Consider the following 22,226-nt stretch of genomic DNA (forward strand, 5'->3'; position numbering starts at 1 on the left):
CTTGTCACCAAGTGGTCTGCCTTGAGCTGAGGCAAGCACTCCCTCTTCAGCCATTGCCTTTAGGCACAAATCCTACAAACTACTGGGATGGGAGCAGCTTTAGATTAGGGTCCCTTCCTCCAAACATCAGAGCAGACCAGTGATGTCTGGAACCGTCAGCTCTCCCTGCCTCACAGCAGCAGGGTGTGGCGCATATAAACAAATGTTCCACCTGTGAAGTCTGTCCAGGAAGCAACTAAAACAGAATTGTCTAGTCTGTTCCCAGGGAAAGGGACTGTCTCGGAGATGGGAGGATCTTCCCCTGACACAGCATCTATCCACATCACAAAACAAGCATGTGCAAAGCATGTATTTACCAGACACCTAGCTTTAACTAACAAGGACCCTGGGTCCCAATTAGACTAAGATATTCCTATAAAGTCCTAAAATGGGCATTCAAGCAGCCATCCTGTAAGATTATCCTAGCTTTCTAATGGAATATCCGCACAACCAAGGGGATACAGCTGATGAAAAACAAGGTGGGGGGAAATCTTTTTTTTTTACTTTTCCTGTTTCTCATAACTTAAAATTCAAAAAAAGTCATCCAGCTCCACAAGGGGATTCTTTCCCAGGCCCCTTAATCATATTCCCAGCTGAGAACATACAGCATAAAACTTCCCATCCAAAAGGAGCTAAGGGAAGCATGTCTGAAAATACATGACCCCTCCCCCTCTTTATAGTGTGGTGGCCAAGAAGTCTAGAAAACAATTTAAAAAAAAAAAAAATTCCTGGAAAGACTTCTAGTCTCCTTATTTCCTTGCCATCTCCTGGGACTTCGGGACAAAATACTACTCCAGCTTGTGGAGCAAAGTCGAAGACCTGGTCTCTTCCTGCTCTAATGCATAAAGACTAAAGGATGGGATTTTCAGAAGTGCCTATGTGCAGTGAAGGAACCAAGCATCAAGTGCTGATGCATGTATTTATATCCTTCATCTAGCCCTCCCCCTTGTGTGTAGTAGCTATTACATAAATGCTTGGTGTTGTCAGAATTCTCCTGAAAGCCTGTAGACATAGACCAAAAGATAAAGTATGGATCAAAATAAGATGCTACCTTAAGTGTTTCTACATTGAAGTGAGTTTATTTACCAGGTTTTCCCAGATGAGTTTAGATTAAGAAAGTGTTCCAGAAGCTGTTAATAAATCCGTGCAAGTACCAATCTTCATCTTCCTGTTGCTACGAGATGGCGTTTCGCTTCCCTTTGTCTAATGAATGGATGCATGCACTTATCAATACCCAAAAACTTGTGAACAAGAACTTGAACATCCCATGGAAGGAGGCTGGAAATAAAGTTTCAGTAATTAGGAAAAGATGTTAATTTTCTCAGATCATTATTCAATTAATTCTTTTAGGGCCTTGATTCAGTCTGTGGACTAGATCTAAATAATGTATTGAAAAGTGAACAAAACTTACCTCAGAGGATATCTATGCTACCTTCTCCATCCAAAGAAAGAAAAAAATCTTGTATGTTACTAATACTATTCTAAAATTTTATAAGATTATGGTGGAAAAGCTATACCATATTAAACAATCCATCTTCTCCCTGTCAGATCTCAGAACATATTCCCCAAATTGCTAATAGATATGTTGAACATTAAATGTAATGTAGCTGACAATCTGAAGAAGCCTTTGACAGAGTATCTTACCTCCATGGTCTTTGCTATTTCAAACATAAGATGTAGGTGTAGTGTCTTGCATATTTAAAACCAATCTTTTTTTGCAGTGGAAAGAACATGGTTTCCGAAGTAGCAGACCCCGGCCCTATGTAAGGCCAAGAACCTTCTGATACACTTTTCTATTAAATCTGAATGTTCTAGCCATTTTGGGACAGTCCGATAACACTACAGCCAATTATTTCACTTTTAAGTGCATCTTGAAACAGTACCAACAAAATGAATTAACGCAGCTGCAATTCCCTGAGTGGAAATACTTACTGTTTTAAAACTACTGCAAAGTACATTACTCTGGGGATACATATTATGGGCTGATTATTCAGTATTCCTTTCATTGCTATCTTCACACAGTCATCTGGTTTTAATGGAGAGAGAAGAGCAGCCAGCTCTCGCCTAGAAAAACAATTGGTAAATGTTTCATTAAGAGAGAAATCAGTAATTTGGGGAAAATTAGATTCTGTATAACCCTTCTGAAACCCCCACTGCATAAAGGAAAAGTGTCAACCCTTTCCTTTTAAACCATATTAGGTAGAGCCAGGGGAGTTCATAAACCAAGGTGTCTAACCTGTTCTAATTACAGTAAAAGCTGTGTTATCCTGCACTTTATCAACCAGAAAGCTCTTTTAACCGGCATTTCTGATATCTCCCAATACAAATCTTCAGTCTAGTAACCGGGACTAGTATACTGCCCAGGAGGTTATGCAATTGCACATTCTGCACTCTATTTTTATGCAAAAGAGGCAGAAGACTCATAAGCAAGCTGATATCAGGGGTTTATTCAAAAAAGCCACTTTCAGGGTGTATCAGAATCCTTAGATTCAGCCCAATCTCCTACACTGCCTACATCTACAATGATGATTGATGTTGATAATGATGACTGATGCACTGCAAGATCCTGAAGTGCCTTCTGAATCACCAAAGATTAAATTATGTTCAGTAGAGTTTTAGTGTTAAGTGTATTTTTAGTGATCTGGGTGAACGCCATGCACTGCCCATAGTGATATGTAGTGTCCTAAGATAACCTACTGTATAGAAAACTTCACCTGTATACACCTAAGTGCTTCAAGAAACCAACCACTCTGCAGTGCAGTACTACTACTGGATTGGTGAGTACCTGTCTACTATTTTATACTTTATTCATTTGATTGTATTCTAATCCTTTGAAAATTGGTATTCCATGGGTCAGTATAACTCTTAGCTAACTAGAATTTTTGACTAACCGGCACCCCCCACCCATTCCCCCAACATGCCCGATAAAGCTTTGACTGTATTAGCTCAGATATCACCCTTGTTGGTGATGTACAACGTCAAGTGCTCCTGGCTTAAATGAATTTAAACAATTCTGGCTCCTGGTGAGGATTACTAGCAATAATTGCGGAGTTCTTTATATTATGCTAACATCAAAGGTAACTGTCATTTTTAAGGATCAGAGGGGTAGCCATGTTAGTCTGGATCTGTAAAAAGCAACAGAGAGTCCTGTGGCACCTTTAAGACTAACAGAGGTGTTGGAGCATAAGCTTTCGTGGCATTCACCCACAAAAGCTTATGCTCCAATATATCTGTTAGTCTTAAAGGTGCCACAGGACTCTGTCATTTTTAGTGAGCCTTTCAATGTGTGTAGTAATGCTAGTTCCATTCCAAGTGTTGTAGGTGCTGAGACTCAACTAGAACAGTGTCATGTGATCTCTTTTTATAAAGCATTGCTTCTGCCAACCAACTCTGCACTGTTCTGGGAGTCTGGCTTCATTCCGGCAAGAAAGAGAGTTGCCTGATTTACCTAAGGTGATGCACCCTGACAAACTGGGCCAAAGGTAGGAGTTGATTGCAACTCTCTCAATTGCAATGCCATTGATTTTTTTTTTTTAATGGAATTGTGCTGCATGCTGAATCTGGTCCTTTTGTAAGCTGTTTATCCAAAGTCAGTTTAGTTTTAATTTAATGACCAACATTAAGCACAGTGCACATTTGTGAGTAGTGCTCCATAGTCATGACTATAGGTTTACTATCTGAGGTCTGGTCTACACCTGAAACTTAGATTGACCTAGCTATGTCACTCGGGGGGGTGAGAAATTCACCCCCCGAGATAAAGACTATGAATCTAAGGTCAGAAGGGACCATTGTGATCATCTAGTCTGACCTCCTGCACATGGCAGGCCACAGAACCTCACCACTTCTGAAATAGACCCCTAACTTCTGGCTGAGTTACTGAAGTCCTCAAATCATGGTTTAAAGACTTCAAGTTACAGAAAAATCACCATTTACACTACTTTAAACCTGCAAGTGACCCATGATATGTAATTAAGCTGCCCTAAGCCCTGGGATAGACACCACTAGGTTGACAGAAGAATTCTTCCATCACCCTAGCTACTGCTTCTTGAGATAGTGGATACTACAGTGACTGAAATACCCCTTCCATCACGGTAACAAGTGTCTTACACGACAGTGGCTTATCTGCACCTGTACCACTATAGCGCTTGTAGTGCAGACAAGCCATACGTGAGGGTCTCGTACCCGAGCTGTAGTTTTTGTTTTGAACATCTCCACATTAGTTGAGTTCTGGTCTACTGGGAGCTCGTTCTCTTTGGACAGATGAATTGGGAGCTCAGCATTAAAATTCAGTTATACGTGAGTGTGGCTGGAGAGGGGAGGCCTACCTCCAGCCCCAAACCCTGCAAAACACACCTAAAAGGTATGTCACCTTTTGGCTTATGACATTACTTCGGAGGGGAGGGGGAGAAAATACTATATACTCTGTAGTGTTTCATCACCTGGAATTTTTTATTCTCATATCCTGCAATATTCAGGCCCAATCCCCCTGGTCAGAGAATCATGCACTCTTTGCAAATTCTATACAGGCTACTTCATTAATAGAAATCTTTGCACAAAATTAGTACCTGGCACCCAGGGGCCTCCAAGTGCTTTGCAATTAATGCTCCTGTGATTGTGAAAATAGGTAAACTTGAAGCTAAGTGACTTGTCCAAGATCTCAAAGTGGTAGAGTCTGTAATACAAGAAGCGCATCCTGTCTGCTGGTCCTGTGCTATAATGTGGATCTGATCTTATAAATGGAGAAATCTATTTCAGTATAGGGTTCCTCCCTCTCTTACAGGAAGGTACTCTTTATTTTCATGTGAGTGTATCATTATCCAGTAGGTTCACTCTAGTTTGAAGTGTTTTGTTAATGAGGGAACACGTGAGTATTGACAGCTCCTGCAATTTAGAATTGCCAAAGTTTGCTACAATTTTCCCCTGGTTTCTTGGTCATGTCCAATCATTCTAGATGATCCATTTCTAGCCTGATTCTTCTTACATAAGCTCTCATTTGCATCCACCCCTCAGAGAAAGGATGGTTCCTATTTTCATTTTTGTAGGCAAGGATTTTACAAGTTCTCTTTACTTTTATCAAGAGATGCCAGCTTTACCTTCTGATTTTGCTGTCTGCCCTTTCTTAAAAAAATGTCGGTGTTATACACTAGTGATCCAAACTGCTACAATTCAGTAATATTAAGGGACAAGTACGCTAGGCTAATTAAAGGAGAGTTTAATCGCTCCATTATCTGAGCGGCTGAACCAGGGCAGAGTTGCTGCAAGGCTAACCGTTGGGGGTGTCTGCTGATTCTAGTTGTCTATAAAGTCAGCTGGTGGTGTTCTTTCCGGTTCCCTAACAACTGAGGAACTGACCCCAGTTGCAGCTGGACAGGTGTGATATGTCTGCGAATGAGTCGAATGTAAATGGTTTTACCTGATTCTACATCCAGTGAACATGCCTGTGTCGACAAGATAGGGGCACACCAGGGTAGTCTTCACTCCATTGATTCGCTTGGCTTTCAGCTGATGGCTAAGCGCTTCATGGAATCCAACTACTGCAAACTTGCTCGCACAGTAATCCTGCAGACAATGAGAGGCTTTGGCTAGGGGTAGGTGGGGGTAGGCTTGTTCCTCCTGGAAACACTCCCAGGTATTAGATGGCAATTGCTAGCTTAGCTACGGGAGCGCCGGAGGCTGGCTTCTCTGCACAGAGCAGGTTTGCTCATTGAACCAAAGCATTCCAGTGAACCTATGCTGAAAACAGAGACTCTTGTGACCCGCTTAGTTTTCCACATGCCACCTTTCAATATTGTTATGGATTGAATTAAAATCTTATTGAAACTGTGATGGATGTGATGCACCCTTAATATAGCTTTAAGAAACAGCTAAGAGGCCCCACCTAAAACAAGGCATAATGGAGTCTGCCCCAAAACTACCACCATGTGGGAAATTAGTGGGTGCTTAGCACGCACCTGCAGCCGGCTCCCCCACAATTCACCCAGTGACTCCTATCCGCTGGCGGCCCTGCCGATCAACTGCTCCCCCTCCTTCCCTCCCAGCACCTCCCGCCCCACCGCAATCAGCTCTTCTGCGGCATGCAGGAGGTGCTGGGGGGAGGGGGAGGAGTGGGGATATGGCGTGCTCAGGGAGGGGTGGAACTGGGCAGGAAGAGGCAGGGCGGGAGCTTGGAGGAAGAGGTGGAGTGGGGGCGGGGCCTGGGACTGGGCAGGGGTTGAGCACCCCCTGGGAAAGGAGGAAGCCGGCGCCTGTGGGTGGGGGGGTTTGACAGGGTAATGTTTAAACATGGGTGGGTGGGACAAACTGAAGTGCAGACAGAAACTGAGAACACACGGGGAGACCGAAGCACAGAAATTGAAGCAAGATGTACTGGGAGAGAGCGAGAGCCACGACAAGCACGGTGTATGACCCTGGAAGAAACTAGAGAGGGGACTTTTGGGTCTGGTGCTGGATAAAGAAGCTTGAGGCTGTAAACAGAGAAGCTATCCCGTTTTTCGGCTCCTCTTGTGTTAGGAGAAACAGGACTTTATAACTGCTTGATTTTTTTTTTAATTTTTTTTAAAAGCATCAAAGAAAGCACCAGATTCCAGCTGTGAACAGAAATTGATGTTGGAACATCCTCTGGGCCTGAGCTTTGACTAGTTACTCAGGTCAAAAAGAGGCAACAATCTTATGAGCTAAATGATGGTCCCCAGTAAATGGGACACAAGGAGGCTGTCATATGTTTCAGTGAGTTTGGCTGTACTCAAAACATTTTTCCTTTTTACCTCTGATTTAAACTCCTTTCTGATTCACCATATTGTTCTATAATCTCCTCCATCTTTTTGATCCAGGATAATGTCTTTCTTTGCCCCTGGATAAATGCCTTTTACTAGCAATGCCTGCTGATAAACTGCAGGTGCCAATGAGCTAAGGATGTGATCCAAAACCCAAGGGGAGTCTTTCCATTGGCTTGGATCCAACTCAGCCAGGTTTTCATAGCCCTTAGATGTGCAGTTTTGCTTGCAAAAAGTGTGCACAATTGTGAACCTCACTTCCCCGTACAAATCAGGTCAGTGCAGACCTGAGAAGTGAGGTGCATTTACACCATTGTTCTTGCTTTTTAAAATCCAACCTCTGCATTAATACTGCTCCTGTAATACTTTGCAAATGCCTAATAAATATTGTCATTGCACTTTAAACAGATGCATAAAACCCCCATATTTATAATGAAGGAAAATGATCTGTTGGTTATTCTTAATTTCAGGGACCCATTTACCTTGTTTGGGCTGTCAGATTGCTTCTGACGGCCTTTCCATTACCATCTAACATCCTATTTTTATTGTACATTCCAGGTAATTTTCTCTCTCACTTGACTTAACCCCTCCTCACAGCTTGAGAACATGTGTAGAGGTTTTAGCACCAATAAGCTATTGTGATAAGCAGATCTCCCAATAACCCCCCACGTTTTTAATATGGATAATAGACTGAACTCCACAACACACACACATTTGAAACATGCTGGGGAAATAAGCGGGGTGCTTGCCAAAGCTGACAATTGCTGACATTGAATTTTCATATGTATGCCAGCTCTTTAACAAAGGTCATCCCAGTCTCAGGAAAACAAGGCAACAAACTATGGCTGAGGTTTTCAAAGGTTTTCAGATAGAGTGAGGTGTCCAAATGCTACTAAATTTCAATGGGATTTGGGTGCCTTAGGTTATAACATTTGCATTTCATTCTGACTGTTCCAAAGTGCTTTAACAGGTAGATATGCATTGTTATCTCCATCTTAAAGATGGGAAAAACAAGGTGCTGAGATTTGGGAATACAGGACCATGTATCTAGAAATCCACAAGAAACTTCATACTGACATAACACTTTCCACGTGCCTGTGATAGAGGTAATGATTACTCTTTGCCTTTTAGCTAGAAGGAAACTGAGGCTGGAAAGGATTAAGTAGCTTGCCCAAGGCCCCGCAGAATCCGTGTAAGAGGTGGTATTAGAACTCAGGAGTGCTGTGCTTGGGCCACTAACCTACACCCCTCCCTAGTGATGCCTTCTGTTTTATCAACCACATTTTGGGGGGGAGGAACACCCATGAAATTAATTACAACTGAAAAGTAAGGCTACTACGATTTAATCACGGGTATTTTTAGTAAAAGTCATGGACAGGTCATGGGCAAGAAACAAAAAATCACAGTACTTGACCTGTTCATGACTTATACCATAAATACCCCTGATTGAATCGGGGAGAGGGGGGGCCTGCAGCACCAGCTGCTGAGGAGAGGGGGAGTGAAAGGAAAGCACACACTTTGGTGATCCATAGCTACTGACCGCCATACAAGCTGTTGCAAAGAGGCCCAAGGATCCTGCTATCGTCACAATGTGACCATGGTCCATCTCCATCATTCTTGGAAGGAAAGCCTTGACAGTCTGTATGGACAGAAGGAAGAGAGCTTATTCATGTGCACCATTCGCCTATTACACTTGCATATCTAAGAGCGTGGGTACAAAGCTCCAAGGTCTGTTTTGCTGATGCGCTGCTAGGACACACGTTTATTTCTATTCTTAGCTGCAGATTAAAAGACTCATGGCTCAACTATTACTGCAGAGAAGCAGCTTCTTTTACTCATCCTTATTCCATTATGTGGACTAGATGATTTTTAGGCATTTGCAATTTCCTTATTCCGAATGGTCCATGTTTCTGATTTGGCAGCGGCATGGAGATTTTCCCAATGTGCAGTAAAGATGCTGACGGGTGTATTTTTATGAACATTCCACACAGCCCCTTAGCAACATTGCTGATTTCAGATGAGAGATTTTTTCATGGCTTTAAGTCAGCGATGCATGTGATTTAACATGAGGCAGCTAGGGGAGATGGGCTTGAGCTGTAAAATTACAACCTGGATTGGAACTTGACCAATGTTTGGGGGTGTTTGGCCCTGTGGTTTTGGTTTAGCTTCTTGTATTACATAGAGACCAAAGCTGCTGTTTTGATCTCCACTCCATCCAAGTTTGGGATAGTTCAGATCCAGGGTTCTGGTTCAAGCCCGTATCTAGCAGTTGACCATTTACATGCTAAACACTTAAGGATCCTGCAGAAACCAGTGTGGTCAGTTTTGGCAACTCAGACATTTTTCTTGTTTTAACAACTTTTATTTGGGCACTTGAGCAAAAGAATGACAGTCTGCCAGTACAGGGCGTTCACATTTAGAGATTGTTGAAAACACATCCCTTTAATGTTCAGCTGCCAATGAAGATTTCCCAGATTGTAGAGTAGTGGCTCTCAACCTTTCCAGACTACGGTACCCCTTTTAGGAGTCTGATTTGTCTGGTGTACCCCCAAGTTTCACTTCACTTAAAAACTACTTGCTTTACAAAATCAGACATAAAAATACAAAAGTATCACAGCCCACTATTACTGACAAATTGCTGACTTTCTTCTTGTTGCCATATAATTATAAAATAAATCTATTGGAATATAAATATTGTACTTACATGTCAGTGTATAGTATATTAGAGCAGTATAACATCATAGTATGAAATTTTAGTTTGTACAGACTTTGCTAGTGCTTTTTATGGAGCCTGTTGTAAAACAAGGCAAATATCTAGATGAGTTGATGTGCATCCCCTGGAAGACCTCTGCGTTGCAGAACCACTGTTCTAGAGCTCTGAGAGTATTCGCGTACTGTGGACAGCAATGAGAGCATCAGTGTAATTCAGGCCGCCAGCAGCCTTGTAACCATCCCGTTGGCTAGAGCCTCTCTGCGCAGGCTTAGACAATAGCGTGGTTCCAATGCCAGCAGCCACTCCTATCATTGCTCCCACTGGTGGGGAGACACTGGCAAGAGAACAACCACCTCTAATGTAGACAAAGCTAAAATGCTAAATGCAGATGCAGCCCAGAAGCATCTTTACCTTGTAGTGCTGTGCCAAAAGCATCCATGCCAAGAGAGTGAGCACTCTGACAACTCTCCGCTGTCACTTGGGAGACGTGTTCTGTTGGGTAATGCACTGATAAATGACTGGATCCAGCAAAGCTTTCATAAGCTGGCTGGAAGCCAGTGAATCTCTCAGAGAGGAGCTCTGTCTGCATCCACAAGTGAAAAACAATGGGAGCTGAGGTGGCTTCTGACCATTTATTATGCACTTACAAACTTTACTCTGCCTTCATAAGGGCCCTGCTACAATCAACCCAAAGTGAGTTAAGAAACCATATTTAAACACTGCTCCAGCCAAAGAGATTTCTATGAAAATATCTGAATGTTACCCAGGGAGATTAAGTAAATCCAGCCAAAATAGCTGTGTCTCATGTGTTTGATTATCCTAGGCCCTCCCACTTTCCCTATCCTGCCAATTTAGGAAACACTGATGCCCATTTAAAGTTCCTTTTCGGTTGCACATGTGAGATGGTTTTGCTGTGTAACTTGATTAGTTTTCACTGCAATCCTCTTAAAATGTCCTTCCTCTGATTGTCTTTTCATCTTTCAGTGCTGTGAAACCAGGATTAATGGGGATCCAGACCTCATTCCCCAAGTCCTGGCTGATAAGCTACTTTCCAGAATTAGCTGCCTACAAACATAAGTCATACTGAACAATAATTGTTACCAGAATTTAAATAGGCATTTTTATAATATAATGTTTTGCATAACGCCTATATGCACTCAGCACTTTATCTCCATATGATCCCTCTAGATAAGGAGGTGGGTGAAACAGCATAGGTTAGGTTGTCTCTGAGAGAGTGAGCACAGAATACCTCATGTGGGTTTCTCCTCTGGCTAGCTCTCTAGAGACAATTGGTATATTTTCATATCCTAGTTCATACATCTGCAGAATGTCTTCTTGCACTCTTGTCAGATTTTAAATAACATCCTTAAACCATCCACTAGGATTTCAGGACATACTTTTCTTCAGCTTGGTTTTGATGTGGCTGCTGTCACAAGAATCTCAATTATGAAACATAGACTGATTGGTTGGTTGAAAAACCAGTGTGGCAAGTCAAATTGTGCTAAAGCTTCCTGTAACTTGGTAGATCTGAGCAACCAAATGGCTATATTTGGTTACTCAGCAGAACCAATGTTCATTTTACACAGAGAGAAACTGAGGCACGGAGTGGTTACGTAAGTAAGAGCTATAGAGGGAGTCGTCAGCACAATGGGATGTGAAACCCAGGACTGCTCACTTCCTAATCCTTTGTTTGTTCCAGTAGATCACTCTGCTTCTCAAAGCTCATAGATGTGAAGCCAAGACATGAATGGGGAGGGTTCCTCAGCTTTCCCCCTTCCTGTGCTGTGTTGCACTATCCCTTCAACGCCACCTCTTTTGTTGTTGATCTTAGCCTGGCCACCAGAGGAGGTTTCATTCACCAGGGAAATTCTGGGAAGCAGCTCAGCGTTCAACCTTGGAAACCACCCTGTCATGTATATGTTATCACAGGGATGGGATGGGAACACTCTGCTTGGCTGACCTTTCTAAACATGAACAGCTGCGCTTGCACTGCCCAAGCAATGCAGATTGAGAAATACCTTCAGTGTGTTTTCACAGATGCCAGGTGGCCCTCTCTGTCAAAGTACTTCTGCAACAGATGGATGACCATTCAGTTCTCATGACTAAGGTGAATCTATGGATATAAAATCACTGATGCAGGCATGTCTGAGTGTGCCATTTATGAGACAGATTGTTCTCATTCGAGACAGATGCCTTTTTCTTTGGAAGAGTCATTACTTAGTGGAGAAATATTTAAAGGGATCTTATCAAGACTTCAAAGCCTGGGAAATTCAATCTGATTTAATCTTTGGCCATAAATTAACACTTTTATGTTGAGTAAAACTAATTCAAAATTTTGGTTTTATAGATTTGGAAAACTGGATTTTTTTTTATTTGCCTGGACTCTGCTTAGGGTGAGTTTGAGAGTTTGTAATGAATGAATCAGGGACTGTAGTTTTTTATTCTGTTTGTCCAGCAGCTAAGGGGCTCCTGGTCCAAGACTGGACTTCCTACATGTTACTATAATAAAAAAAAAATATGGAGATATACCTATCCCATAGAACTGGAAAGGGACCCTGAAAGGATAGAGTCCAGCCCCCTACCTTCACTAGTAGGACCAAGTATTGATTTTGCCCCAGATGGCCCCCTCAAGGATTGAACTTACAACCCTGGGTTTAGTAGGCTAATGCTCAAACCACTGAGCTATCCCTCCCCAATAATATAATACAGTAATACAAATAATAAATAACAATCCTTGGCGAGAACCCAAAATAGAAAAATCAATCCACTCCTGAACTGTGTCCCATGGGACCCTGAGGTTCTGCATAGTGTAAACTGGAAAATATTTGATCATAAACCATTACGGAGTCTATTCTCGCATGTAGGAAGGGTTGTGATAATTTACTGGGTTTGGATTCAATGCTCTGATTTTCTAATGTTTTGGTTCAGAAAATACGAGCATGAGAAGCTTGCCGCATTGTATCTGATCTGTCTCTCTCTCTCAATAACCAGTGCAGGATGCTTCAGAGGAAGGTATAAACCCACCACAGTGGGTACCAAACTAGTAATACTAATCACTGGGGGTTATCTCTGTTCTCTGTTGGTGACCTTATCAAGCCGTGGAGTACAATGACTGATTGCCATTGCTTTTAATTTTAGCTAGGGAATAGCTGCTCCAAATGTAATTTCATCTTGGACTAATAAAATGACAAAATTTATAACCACCAAGTCTAAAAATGAGAGAATAATATACAGACCTGAAGGAACACAGTTGCTAGTGTGATCTAGACTGGATCGGGTACAAGACTCGAATACCTGGATTCTATTCCCATTTTTTTCATTGCATTTGTATGCCGTTGGACAAGTCACTTAACTTCTCTGAACCTTACATTTTCCCTTCTGAGATAATGATGCTCACCCAACTTTGCAAAGTGCTTTGAAATCTATTGATAACCTTGACTCAAATCTTTGGAATTTCTTGTACTGCAAATATTGAACTCCAGCAGTGAGTAGAGGGGTCTTCCCAATGAAAAGGGAATCTCAACCTGTCTCCAAAAAGGTTAAGAAGGAACTAATATTTCAAATGTTAAACTGGCTGTGTGATGCCAGGACCCATTTAGAAGGCAGAGATTGTGGTAAATATCCCCCTTCTGATGCTTGTCTCAACAGGATGTGTCCACTTCAAGGTCTAACTGGATGCTATGAGTTATAGAACCCTGCAAATCCATGGATATCCATTTTTGCAGAAAGTGGATCGGATGTGGATACAACCGTACAGGGCTCTAATCACCAGCACTGCCTGGCCTGTGGCATCCGGCTTGGGCAGCCTGGGTAGTGCAGCGCGCTCGGGACTGGTGGTCAGTGGCTGGGGGGCACCCACTTGCTGCACCGCTTCCTGTCCAGCAGCTCGGGTCTCTTGGACAGTGACAGCGTCCCCACCGTGGGGATTGGAGTGGGTGGGGCTCCAGTGCCCCACCCCTCCACCCCATTGTGATGCAGTGCCCTCCTGCTGCCATCACTTGCGAGCCCCTAGGAGCAGCACGCGATGCACTGCCCCTTCCCCTCAGCCCACCACTCTGAGCCCCTCCTTCTCCTTGAGACACCCCACTCTCCAAAGTCAGACAGTGAATTAACAGCTCCCAAATACAGGGAACCCACCCTGTCCCAAATCCCTGAACAAATGGATGGGTTCTGCTCTAGCATGTCCTGAAGGGGAAGACTTTTGCCTTCAGGGATAAAGGGGTGGGTGAATTCCCAAGTAGAGGGGCCCTGCTGCATCTCCCTCCGCTCTGGACTCTATAGTTCACTTCTGTCGTTGGTCTAAAATAGGCCATATTGGTTGCCTTCAGGACGTGCTGGAGGGTGAGAAGAGTCAGTCCCAGTCACAAAGAGCAGACCCGAGGAAGAGCTTGTCTCTTTCACTAACAGAAGTTGGTCCAATAAAAAACATCCTCATCCACCTTGTCTCTAATAAAGAGCATAAATAGATAAGTGAAAGAGGCACACTGAGGTAAAGTGACTTCTCTAGGGTTAGACAGCAGGTCAGAGGCAGAGTAAGGAACCGAAACCGGCGCTTGCTTCCAAGCCTGTGCCCGATGTACAAGGGCACCCTGCCTCTCAATCATCTTATACTTGGTTTTCTGCACTAAATGACACTTACCCAGAAATGCGCATGGCAGTTAGTCTTCATGGTCCTTTCCAGAATTTCATCTGAGCACTGCAAGATTGGTTTCCCTGCTACAACCCCAGCATTATTTATCAGGACGGTGACATCTCCCACCTCCCGACGCACTCTCTCTGCAGTGTTATAGACGTCCTCTCGCTGGCTCACGTCACAGGTGTAAGCATAAGCCTTGGCCCCCAGCTCCCTCACCTGTACCACAGTCTTTTCATTACCATCTGTGTCTATATCCCACAGGACAAGCGTCGCACCTCTTTGGGCGAGTTCTAAAGCAAAATGCCGACCCAGTCCTCTTGCACTGGCCGTACCTGTTATTAAACATATTTCATTGGTGACTCTTTTCTCGGTGGGCCTCTTTATCCACCGCATAAGGGACTGGATTATATAGCCCACAACTTTAGCTGCGAGGAGCAGAAAATCTATAAGCACACCCATTGTTTCTTTTCTTTTAAAATAGGAGCAGTCTGTGGAACGCCAATGTAGTGAAGGCCTCAGTCAGCACAGTCCAGAAAGGATATATAGGGAAATGCTGGATTAAGAGATTATACAGGCCTGCCACCGCTACCAATAAGTGAGAGGGATCTGTACTACAATGGAGGCATTAGGAGCCTGATCCTGCAAGGTGCTAACTGCCCTCGATTCTCATTGACTTCACCAGGAATTGAGAGCACTCAGCAGCTTGCAGCAGGATCAGGCCTTAGATTTGCAGCTCAAGGATTTACTGAATGTGTAACAGTTGGGGAGCGTTTCATTTATGAAACGTTGCACAAGCTTGAACTCTTGAGTGCCACAGTTGCTGCCCCGAAACCACGGCACTGATGTGCTAAATGTCAAAGTCCTGCCTGCTTTTGACGCAAAAACTGCCATTAGTGCAAAGCACTGGCCTGGAATGAAACAGGCACGCTGCTTTCCAGGACCTGTTACACTTTCTCTTTGCTGTCTTTGCCCAGACTCCCGCCCGGTGGTCTCAGGCCCACCTGGGCACAGGACCTGCTTGATGGGGCTTTACCAACCCAGACTCATCCTGGTGTGTGGCTGCCTTAGAGAAGGGCCAAACCAGACCCTTTAACTCCAGGCCCATCTCCTCCTCCTACAAACCGTGGGCAGGCGGTCGTGGGTTGCACAACCGCTCAGCCTTTCTGTGTCTGACTGGCCAGCGGGGAGGGAGCCCGATTAGAGAGCGCCCAGAGCGGGGAGCCCTGGCGTGCTGAAACGAGCATGGCCCGACACAGACAGCCCCTCGGGGACTACGTTTCCCAGGTACACGTGCGTGGAGCATGCGCAGTCAGGCACAGTCCGCTATATAAGGGGGTGCTCGCGGATAAGCGCTCTCTTTTTCGTTCCCTTCGCTGAGGGTAGCGGTGAGTGGCTTGTGCGGGGTGGGGGGGCGCGTACAATCCAGTGCCATCCGCGGCCGTCCGCGCTTGTGCCTGTCCCCTGTCCAGCTCCAGCAGTGCCTCGCAGACCCTATTACTGCACTCAGCCTGTATTGAAGGGGTGTCCCCGCTGGAGGGGCCGCGGGGATCCGGCTGCACCTCGGCCGCGCCCAGCTGCCGGGGGAGTCCTTCGCTAGCGGCTGCCTCTGCTGCTCCAGGCTGCTCTCTCGCTGGCCGCCACCCCCCGTTCTCCCGCAGACTGTCGCTCCCCCTGGAAGAGGGCCCGGGGGTGTCTGGCCACAGACCGGGTTGGCCGCTCTCTGCTCCCCAGCCAGGGGTTCGCCCGCAGCCCGGGGTCTCGCTGGTGCACGTGATGACTAAAGCTTTTTTCCCCATCAGAGCGACAGTGTTGATTTCGCTGCTCTAAGCCAGATTGTGTCTGATGCACCAGCCCGGGGAGGCGGCCTTTGCTTTGCTCCCGCCGGATGGTCAGCGAGACTAAATCTCTTTCGCCTCTTCGGTCTTCTGCTTCTCAGGTCCACCAAGCAGGCGCGAGCAACATGTGCTGGAGACCTGGCGTGGTAGAGCAAGGCCAGGCGCGGCCCCAGGATAGAACCATCAGGAAGCGCCGGTGCTCTGGTTATGAACCCACTGTGTCCATTGCCCCCTGTGACCCTCATGGAGGAGGCAGCGGTAAGTCCGTCTATGAATAAATACCCGTCACTACTGTTTTACAAGTTTTTGTTTCTTGGTGCCTGCATGTAACTACTGTGTGAAGCTTTGCTTAGGGCAGCCCAGGTGGGGGTGGTTGTAGCTTTCACTCCAAGTTTGCTAGTTAGGTGGATTAAGCAGTCATTGTACAGACAGAACAAAAATGGGCTTGCCCCAAAGAGTTTACAGTCTAAGTAGCTTAATACTTTGTATGGCCCTCTCCATGGTAAATTGTCACACCCCAAACCACCATTGCCCCAGCCAACAGATGTAAGCCACTCTTATTTTGCATCCTTTTTGCCACTTTCTCTGCCCAATATCCTAGTCTCTCTTTGCTATCTTAGGCTCCCATTTTTAAAGTGCTGCTCATTTGCCAACTCTTGTCTCTATCTGCTCCTGTAACGCTGCTGTTTCATTTTTCCCCCTTGTTTCTCAGTATGTTTTTTCCCTTCCCCACATGTGACCAAACAACCGGCTTCTGCTTAGCACCTACCACTGTAACATCTAAGGTGCTGCAGTCTCTAATTTAGATGGGTGCTAGATGCTCACAGTTTTCTGGCTGAAACATGTAACTGGTATTCTTATGGCTGACTTATTTAAAAAGTGAAGTGCAGTTGCATGCCAACCTAATGTGCGGATAACCAGTTAGCTACATAGGTCACATGTGTCTGTCTTGCTGAAACTGCATGCAAACTAGGGTGTCCTTTGTATGCTGCCCTGGCACTTCCCTCCAGCTCACTCTGGAGCCGAGATCTCGCTGGTGTACGTGATGACTAAACTTTTTTCCCCATCAGAGCGACAGTGCTGATTTTTCATTGCTTTAGCCAGATTCAGTCTGATACACCATCAGGGAATGGCCCCTTCTTCTCCTCTTTCTCCCCTCCCCCAACACACACTCTGTAGTTAATCCCATCCCGTGCCTTTGTACATTTTAGGTCCATGGCAGCAAGGTGGGAGCAACGTGAGCCTGGGATACCTGGCTCACTGAGAGAAAGGTGCCATGGTGACCTGAAGCAGACTTGGAAAAAGTGGTCACTGTCCTGGTTAACAAGCCATTTGTGAGCCATTAATAGGGGAGAGTGGTAAGTTTCTGAATAAATATCTTTCAGTATCTGACAGCAATCTCAAATAATTTCTCCCTACAAGGGAGAGACTGGCTTTAAACACAGTCCATGTATCCCACTTACTTCTTATTATGGTAGTCATAAGGGCCAATTGAGAATGGGGCCCCATTATGCTAGTCACTGTACAAATAATAGTAGACAGATGCTGCCCTGAAGAGTTTACGCTCTAATAGACAAGACAGACATTTATTTAATCCTTCACCTCTCAGGCTAGAAGTTTGTGCATAGTGTCTCCCAAGTAGGAGTGACTGCAGCCTTTGCTTTTAAACATTCTGTTTGGGTATCATTTAAAAAAAAACCCTTTCACTTTGGATGCATCCTTTCTGCAGAAATATCTTGTCCCTCCATTGCCCCCACATGTCTGTTGCTGACCAAGTCTGCCAGCCTTAGACATAGGTGGCAAATACTGCATGTAAACAGCAGTGCATGTCCAGTGGTGAGGAACATGAAAAGCCAGGGCCCAGCCAATCCACCATTGCTCAGGTTGCTGGATGGCAATGGGCACATAATTGATTCGGGGTCATTAAGCTTTGCAAATGGTCTGTGAATGGGAACCTTTGTGGAAGTCTGGGAGCATTGAGAAATGTCTGTAAATGCATGACCCATGAAATGCAGGCCAGTCAAGGGTGGAAGGAAAGGGTTTGCTGCTGACATGTGTTGTGTTCTGTGGACACCTGAAGAGCTCTGTGAATCTCGAAAGCTTGTCTGTCTCACCAACAGAAATTGGTTCAATAAGAGATTACCTTGCCCACCTTGTCTCTCTTGCATCCTGTTAAACAATCACAATGGGATCTGCCTAATAGTTTGTCATGGAATGGGTAAATGCTAGAATGAGCAGGGGACCAGAAGTATATTGTAGGAACAGCTCCATAATATCAGAGAGGTAGCCCTGTTAATCTGCATCCACAAAAACGAGGAGTCCGGTGGCATCTTAGAGACATACTTATTTGGGCATAAGCTCTTGTGGGTAAAAAAAACCCACTTCAGATCCATGCATCTGAAGAAGTGGGGTTTTTACCCATGAAAGCTTATGCCCAAATAGCTCCATAGTGGCTCTGTCCAAGTCTGTAAATAAAAGTGAACAGCAAAGCCAATGTGAGTTCCCAGGTTTAGATAGAGTAACCCATGTGGCCTAATTACCAGCATTGCATAACGGTTTATGGAACCAAACTTATGATGATGGTGGTGCCAGGTACAGAATTTTCAGGGCCATTGTGGCTGTGCAGACAGCCAGGGCATGTGATAGCTAGTGCATCTGTATATAGCGTGAAGGCAAAATTTGCAGCACCTGAGGTGTGCTGTGTGCATAAAGAGATCACATGTGAACACTACAGAGTACATCAAGCCTTAATAGAAAGGTTTTGTTCAAATAATGACTTGATAATTCATTGAGTGGATTTATTGATGGCATAAAGTAGTAAGTCTTCTCTCCTGTATTGCTGTTAAAATTGTTTCATAATTTGATACTTGTTCTTAGCAATTCAGTTAGATTACTAGTGGCACTCAATGTGGAGTATAAAATAAACCTTTGTCATTCAAATGCCCCCACTTACTGCTCTGTAGCTCATAGACTTTCCAAGATGCAGATTGAATATTTTAAATGCCAGCAGCCCTTGAAAGTCATTAATTCTCCTGTACAATATCTCTCTTGCAGGGACTATTATGTTGTCCATAGACATAGACTTGAGGATCTTCTAAAGGTAAACTGGGGTTTTAATTTTTTGCAAAAAAGTGTTTGACAACCTGAAAGGCGTGTCATTCTGTGGAATGTGATGACTTCAAACTTTTTTCCCCATCAGATCGGCAATGCTGACCAAAACTTGCATTTTAGCCAGGCTGTCTGATTCCACAGATGCAGAGATGCTTTCCCTGTTCATGTTGCTGTGTAAACACCAATTACATATAGCGCTCCATGCCCAAGGCCTGTATGGTCAAAATGATCCTACATAAATGTAGACTGCTTTGAAGGCAGGCAGTAATTGAGGGTGCTCTTTGCACACATCTCATTAACACTTGAAGATAGTTTATATATAGTCACCAACATGTGTAACACACTAACTTGGGTCGGCAACCTTTCAGAAGTAGTGTGCCGAATCTTCATTTAATCTAATTTAAGGTTTTGCGTGCCAATAATACATTTTAACGTTTTTAGAAGGTCTTTCTATAAATCTATCATATATAACTAAACTATTGTTGTATGTAAAATAAATAAGGTTTTTAAAATGTTTAAGAAGCTTGATTTAAAATTTAATTAAAATGCAGAGCCCCCCCGGAGCCGGTAGCCAGGACCCGGGCAGTGTGAGTGCCACTGAAAATCAGCTTGCGTGCCGCCTTCGGCACACGTGCCATAGGTTGCCTACCCCTGCATTAACTGATCCATGTTTTTATGGGCCCTGCAGAGACTGCTGTACCAGTCTAAAACAAAATGTAGGTCATTGGCATAGCTGACTGTAAAAATAGCTTGTGTGCTCTTACTGCTGTGTTAAAAGTGACTGAATTTCTTTTTTGGGGAGAGGGGTATGGCTGGGGTTTCCGCTCTTTTCACTTGTTTATGATGTGTTTGTGGGTGGGTCATCAGCAGAATTTTGTTAGTACTTCAGGTCCCATCCAGCCTGAAAGACTGAAGGTGGGTCAGGTTTTAAAAAGGTATTAGATGCCTAAAGATGCAGACAGGCTCCTAGTGGAGTTTTCCAAAGCACCTACCATTTAATTCCCATTTGAAATCAATGGGCATTAGGCATCTTGGTGCTCTTGAAAATTATAAATTCTGCTTAGGCACTTAAATCCCCTTTAGTGATTAGTGCTCATGTCACAGGACTTGTGGGGTGGAAAGCTCAATTAAGAGGGGAAAAGGATGGTATTTATTCAAAATTACTTTGAAACTGGTCTTAACAGCAAATTTAACTTTAGTCAGTAAAAAGAGTTTTTGTTTAAGATTATTATTGTGCGCCTCAACTCTTCATTCAAGGTGTTTGCCTCCTTTATACACTTCCCTTCATCGAGCCCAGGAAATGGCCCTGGTTTTCTTGCTTGCTGTTTTTTTTTTTTTTTTTTTTTTTTTTTTTTTAAACCTTGGAAACAATATCTTAAAACAGAGGGGACTGAAAAGTTCAATCTGTTGTGAAGAAGCAAATAATTCTTCTCCACTTGCGAAGTAACTCCCTGCTCTCCATGTGTCAGTATGTCTGCATCTGTAACTTTCACTCTATGCATCCGAAGAAGTGAGGTTTTTACCCACGAAAGCTTATGCCCAAATAAATCTGTTAGTCATTAAGGTGCCACCAGACTCCTTGTTGTTTTTGAAGCAAACAGTTGTGTGTCTTAATTTTTCCAAAATCTTTAAACATAATGAACTGAATAAGCAGATTTATGTGGGTGTCTTGCTGTACTAAGTTTGCATTTACTGCTGTAGCTGCATTGGGTCTTAAGATGCTCTAAGTGATATGGAGGGAGAAGTAGCTGTTCCTTATTTTAGCTTGTGGAGAACACAAACACACAAGGTTGAATCCTGGCTCAAACTCCCAAGTGTCACTCTAGAAGTGCAAAGTGAAAGAACTGCTTTAACTGTCTGTAAAATAGGCAGAGTTCATATGACTAAATCTTGACTTTCCCTTGACAGGTGAAGGAGTTGTCAATGTCAGCACGAAGCAGAAGTTGCCCTGTGAAGTAGCAGAAAGCTCTCCTGTTAATATTGAGAACATTTGCTAAAGTGACCGCAAAATATCCCGAGTCTAGGCTGTTGTATCCACATTGCTCTGCAATGACTTCATGGTCAAGCTTCCCTCTTTCTGTGTGGAGTAAGAAATACTGCATGTCCTGCCTCCTTAAGAGATGCCTAGGGGCTTTAGTAATTTATTGTCTCAAAGCTCACGAGCCATTTCATTGGAAGGGATTGACCATCTATGGATCTTGACGTCTTTTTATGCAGTAACATACTATGTCAAGTGTTCTTGTGTCCATAATGGCTGTATTCACCCCCTGCAAGCTGGGTTCAACCCACTGCTGTAATATGGAAGATTATGATGTACTAAAAATCATTAAAAGTACTGAGGTAACTTCTTAAATGGATTGAAGTGTGTGCTTCTGTATATGAATGGGAAGGTTGTGTGGTTAAGCAGAGCCTGGGTCTCTAGACATCAAGATTCAAATCTGAGCTGTGCTAAGCAGATTTCCTGTTGGATCTTAGCCAAGTCATTTGATCTCCCGGCCTCAGCACCCCATGTGTAAAATGGGATTATGTTTCCCTATGTTGTGAAGAAAAATCCACTTGTGTTTGAGATGCTCAAATGCCACAGTCGTGGAGATGACCAAATACCTCGATAGCCTGTTCTAGACATGGGTGAATGCAGACCCCAGGCATAAGGTGATGCCAGTATCTTGAGAAGCTTTTAAATGGTTAAATTGGGGGAAATACCCAACTGTCAGCTTGTTTTCAGACAAATAAAACTACCCCTCAGTCATCCTCCTTTGAGACACCTTTCTTAAAACCTACTTTGCATGAGATTCTGACACAGCTGGGTGCTCTAAAAGCTGTTTAGGTTTTGTTGGGCTATTTACTTTACAGATCTGGATGGTCATCAAGTACATGCACCTGGGAAGGTAGGTGTTGCTTACTGACAACTTAGGAGAGCCAGAGCCTCAGTTGGAGTAAGAAACTAAAGGGAACAAGGTTCTGGGGCCTAGTCAGTACGTACTGCCTTAGAGCTGGTAATTCATCCTGCACCGGTATCAGGGACCGGTGTAGCAGTGTTAGTCTGTATCCACAAAAACAACAAGGAGTCCAAGGGCACCTTAAACGGCTGGTCTACACTGGGTGGGATCGATCTAAGA

The 22,226-nt window shown here is 44.1% G+C and overlaps 1 protein-coding gene, 1 long non-coding RNA gene and 3 other non-coding genes across 5 annotated transcripts; 4 read left to right on the forward strand and 1 right to left on the reverse strand.

Annotated features, from left to right (window-relative positions):
- Window positions 1-1,098: 1,098 nt before the first annotated feature.
- On the reverse strand, window positions 1,099-14,760 carry LOC101943136 (retinol dehydrogenase 10-like). Its single transcript, XM_005304672.4, has 5 exons — window positions 14,165-14,760; window positions 8,353-8,451; window positions 5,453-5,598; window positions 1,972-2,103; window positions 1,099-1,317 (listed from the first exon to the last, which is right to left on the reverse strand). Exons 1-5 carry the CDS (start codon window positions 14,618-14,620, stop codon window positions 1,200-1,202), a joined length of 951 nt encoding a protein of 316 aa, XP_005304729.3. The 5' UTR covers window positions 14,621-14,760; the 3' UTR covers window positions 1,099-1,199.
- Window positions 14,761-15,473: 713 nt separating this feature from the next.
- LOC101950152 (uncharacterized) lies at window positions 15,474-21,460 on the forward strand. Its single transcript, XR_256616.5, has 5 exons — window positions 15,474-15,546; window positions 16,098-16,254; window positions 17,208-17,354; window positions 19,051-19,096; window positions 21,016-21,460. It is a non-coding gene; the product is annotated as an uncharacterized LOC101950152 (long non-coding RNA).
- On the forward strand, window positions 15,922-16,013 carry LOC112060128 (small nucleolar SNORD12/SNORD106). The gene has a single exon (XR_002889423.2). It is a non-coding gene; the product is annotated as a small nucleolar SNORD12/SNORD106 (small nucleolar RNA).
- On the forward strand, window positions 17,029-17,120 carry LOC112060127 (small nucleolar SNORD12/SNORD106). The gene has a single exon (XR_002889422.2). It is a non-coding gene; the product is annotated as a small nucleolar SNORD12/SNORD106 (small nucleolar RNA).
- LOC112060129 (small nucleolar SNORD12/SNORD106) lies at window positions 19,156-19,249 on the forward strand. Its single transcript, XR_002889424.1, has one exon. It is a non-coding gene; the product is annotated as a small nucleolar SNORD12/SNORD106 (small nucleolar RNA).
- Window positions 21,461-22,226: the final 766 nt, after the last annotated feature.

Source organism: Chrysemys picta, chromosome 13 (genome assembly GCF_011386835.1).
Source record: "Chrysemys picta bellii isolate R12L10 chromosome 13, ASM1138683v2, whole genome shotgun sequence".
Lineage (NCBI taxonomy): Eukaryota > Metazoa > Chordata > Testudines > Emydidae > Chrysemys > Chrysemys picta.

What these genes read in the sequence shown, in the direction of transcription:
- LOC101943136 (XM_005304672.4), bottom strand. Translation starts at nt 14,620, where the DNA reads ATGGGTGTGCTTATAGATTTTCTGCTCCTCGCAGCTAAAGTTGTGGGC. An exon ending in TTCACTGGATGTAGAATCAG is followed by an intron (nt 2,104 to 5,452) that starts GTAAAACCATTT and finishes TTGTTTTTCTAG; the next exon opens with GCGAGAGCTGGCTGCTCTTC. An exon ending in TTTGCAGTAGTTTTAAAACA is followed by an intron (nt 1,318 to 1,971) that starts GTAAGTATTTCC and finishes CTTTATTTCCAG; the next exon opens with CCTCCTTCCATGGGATGTTC.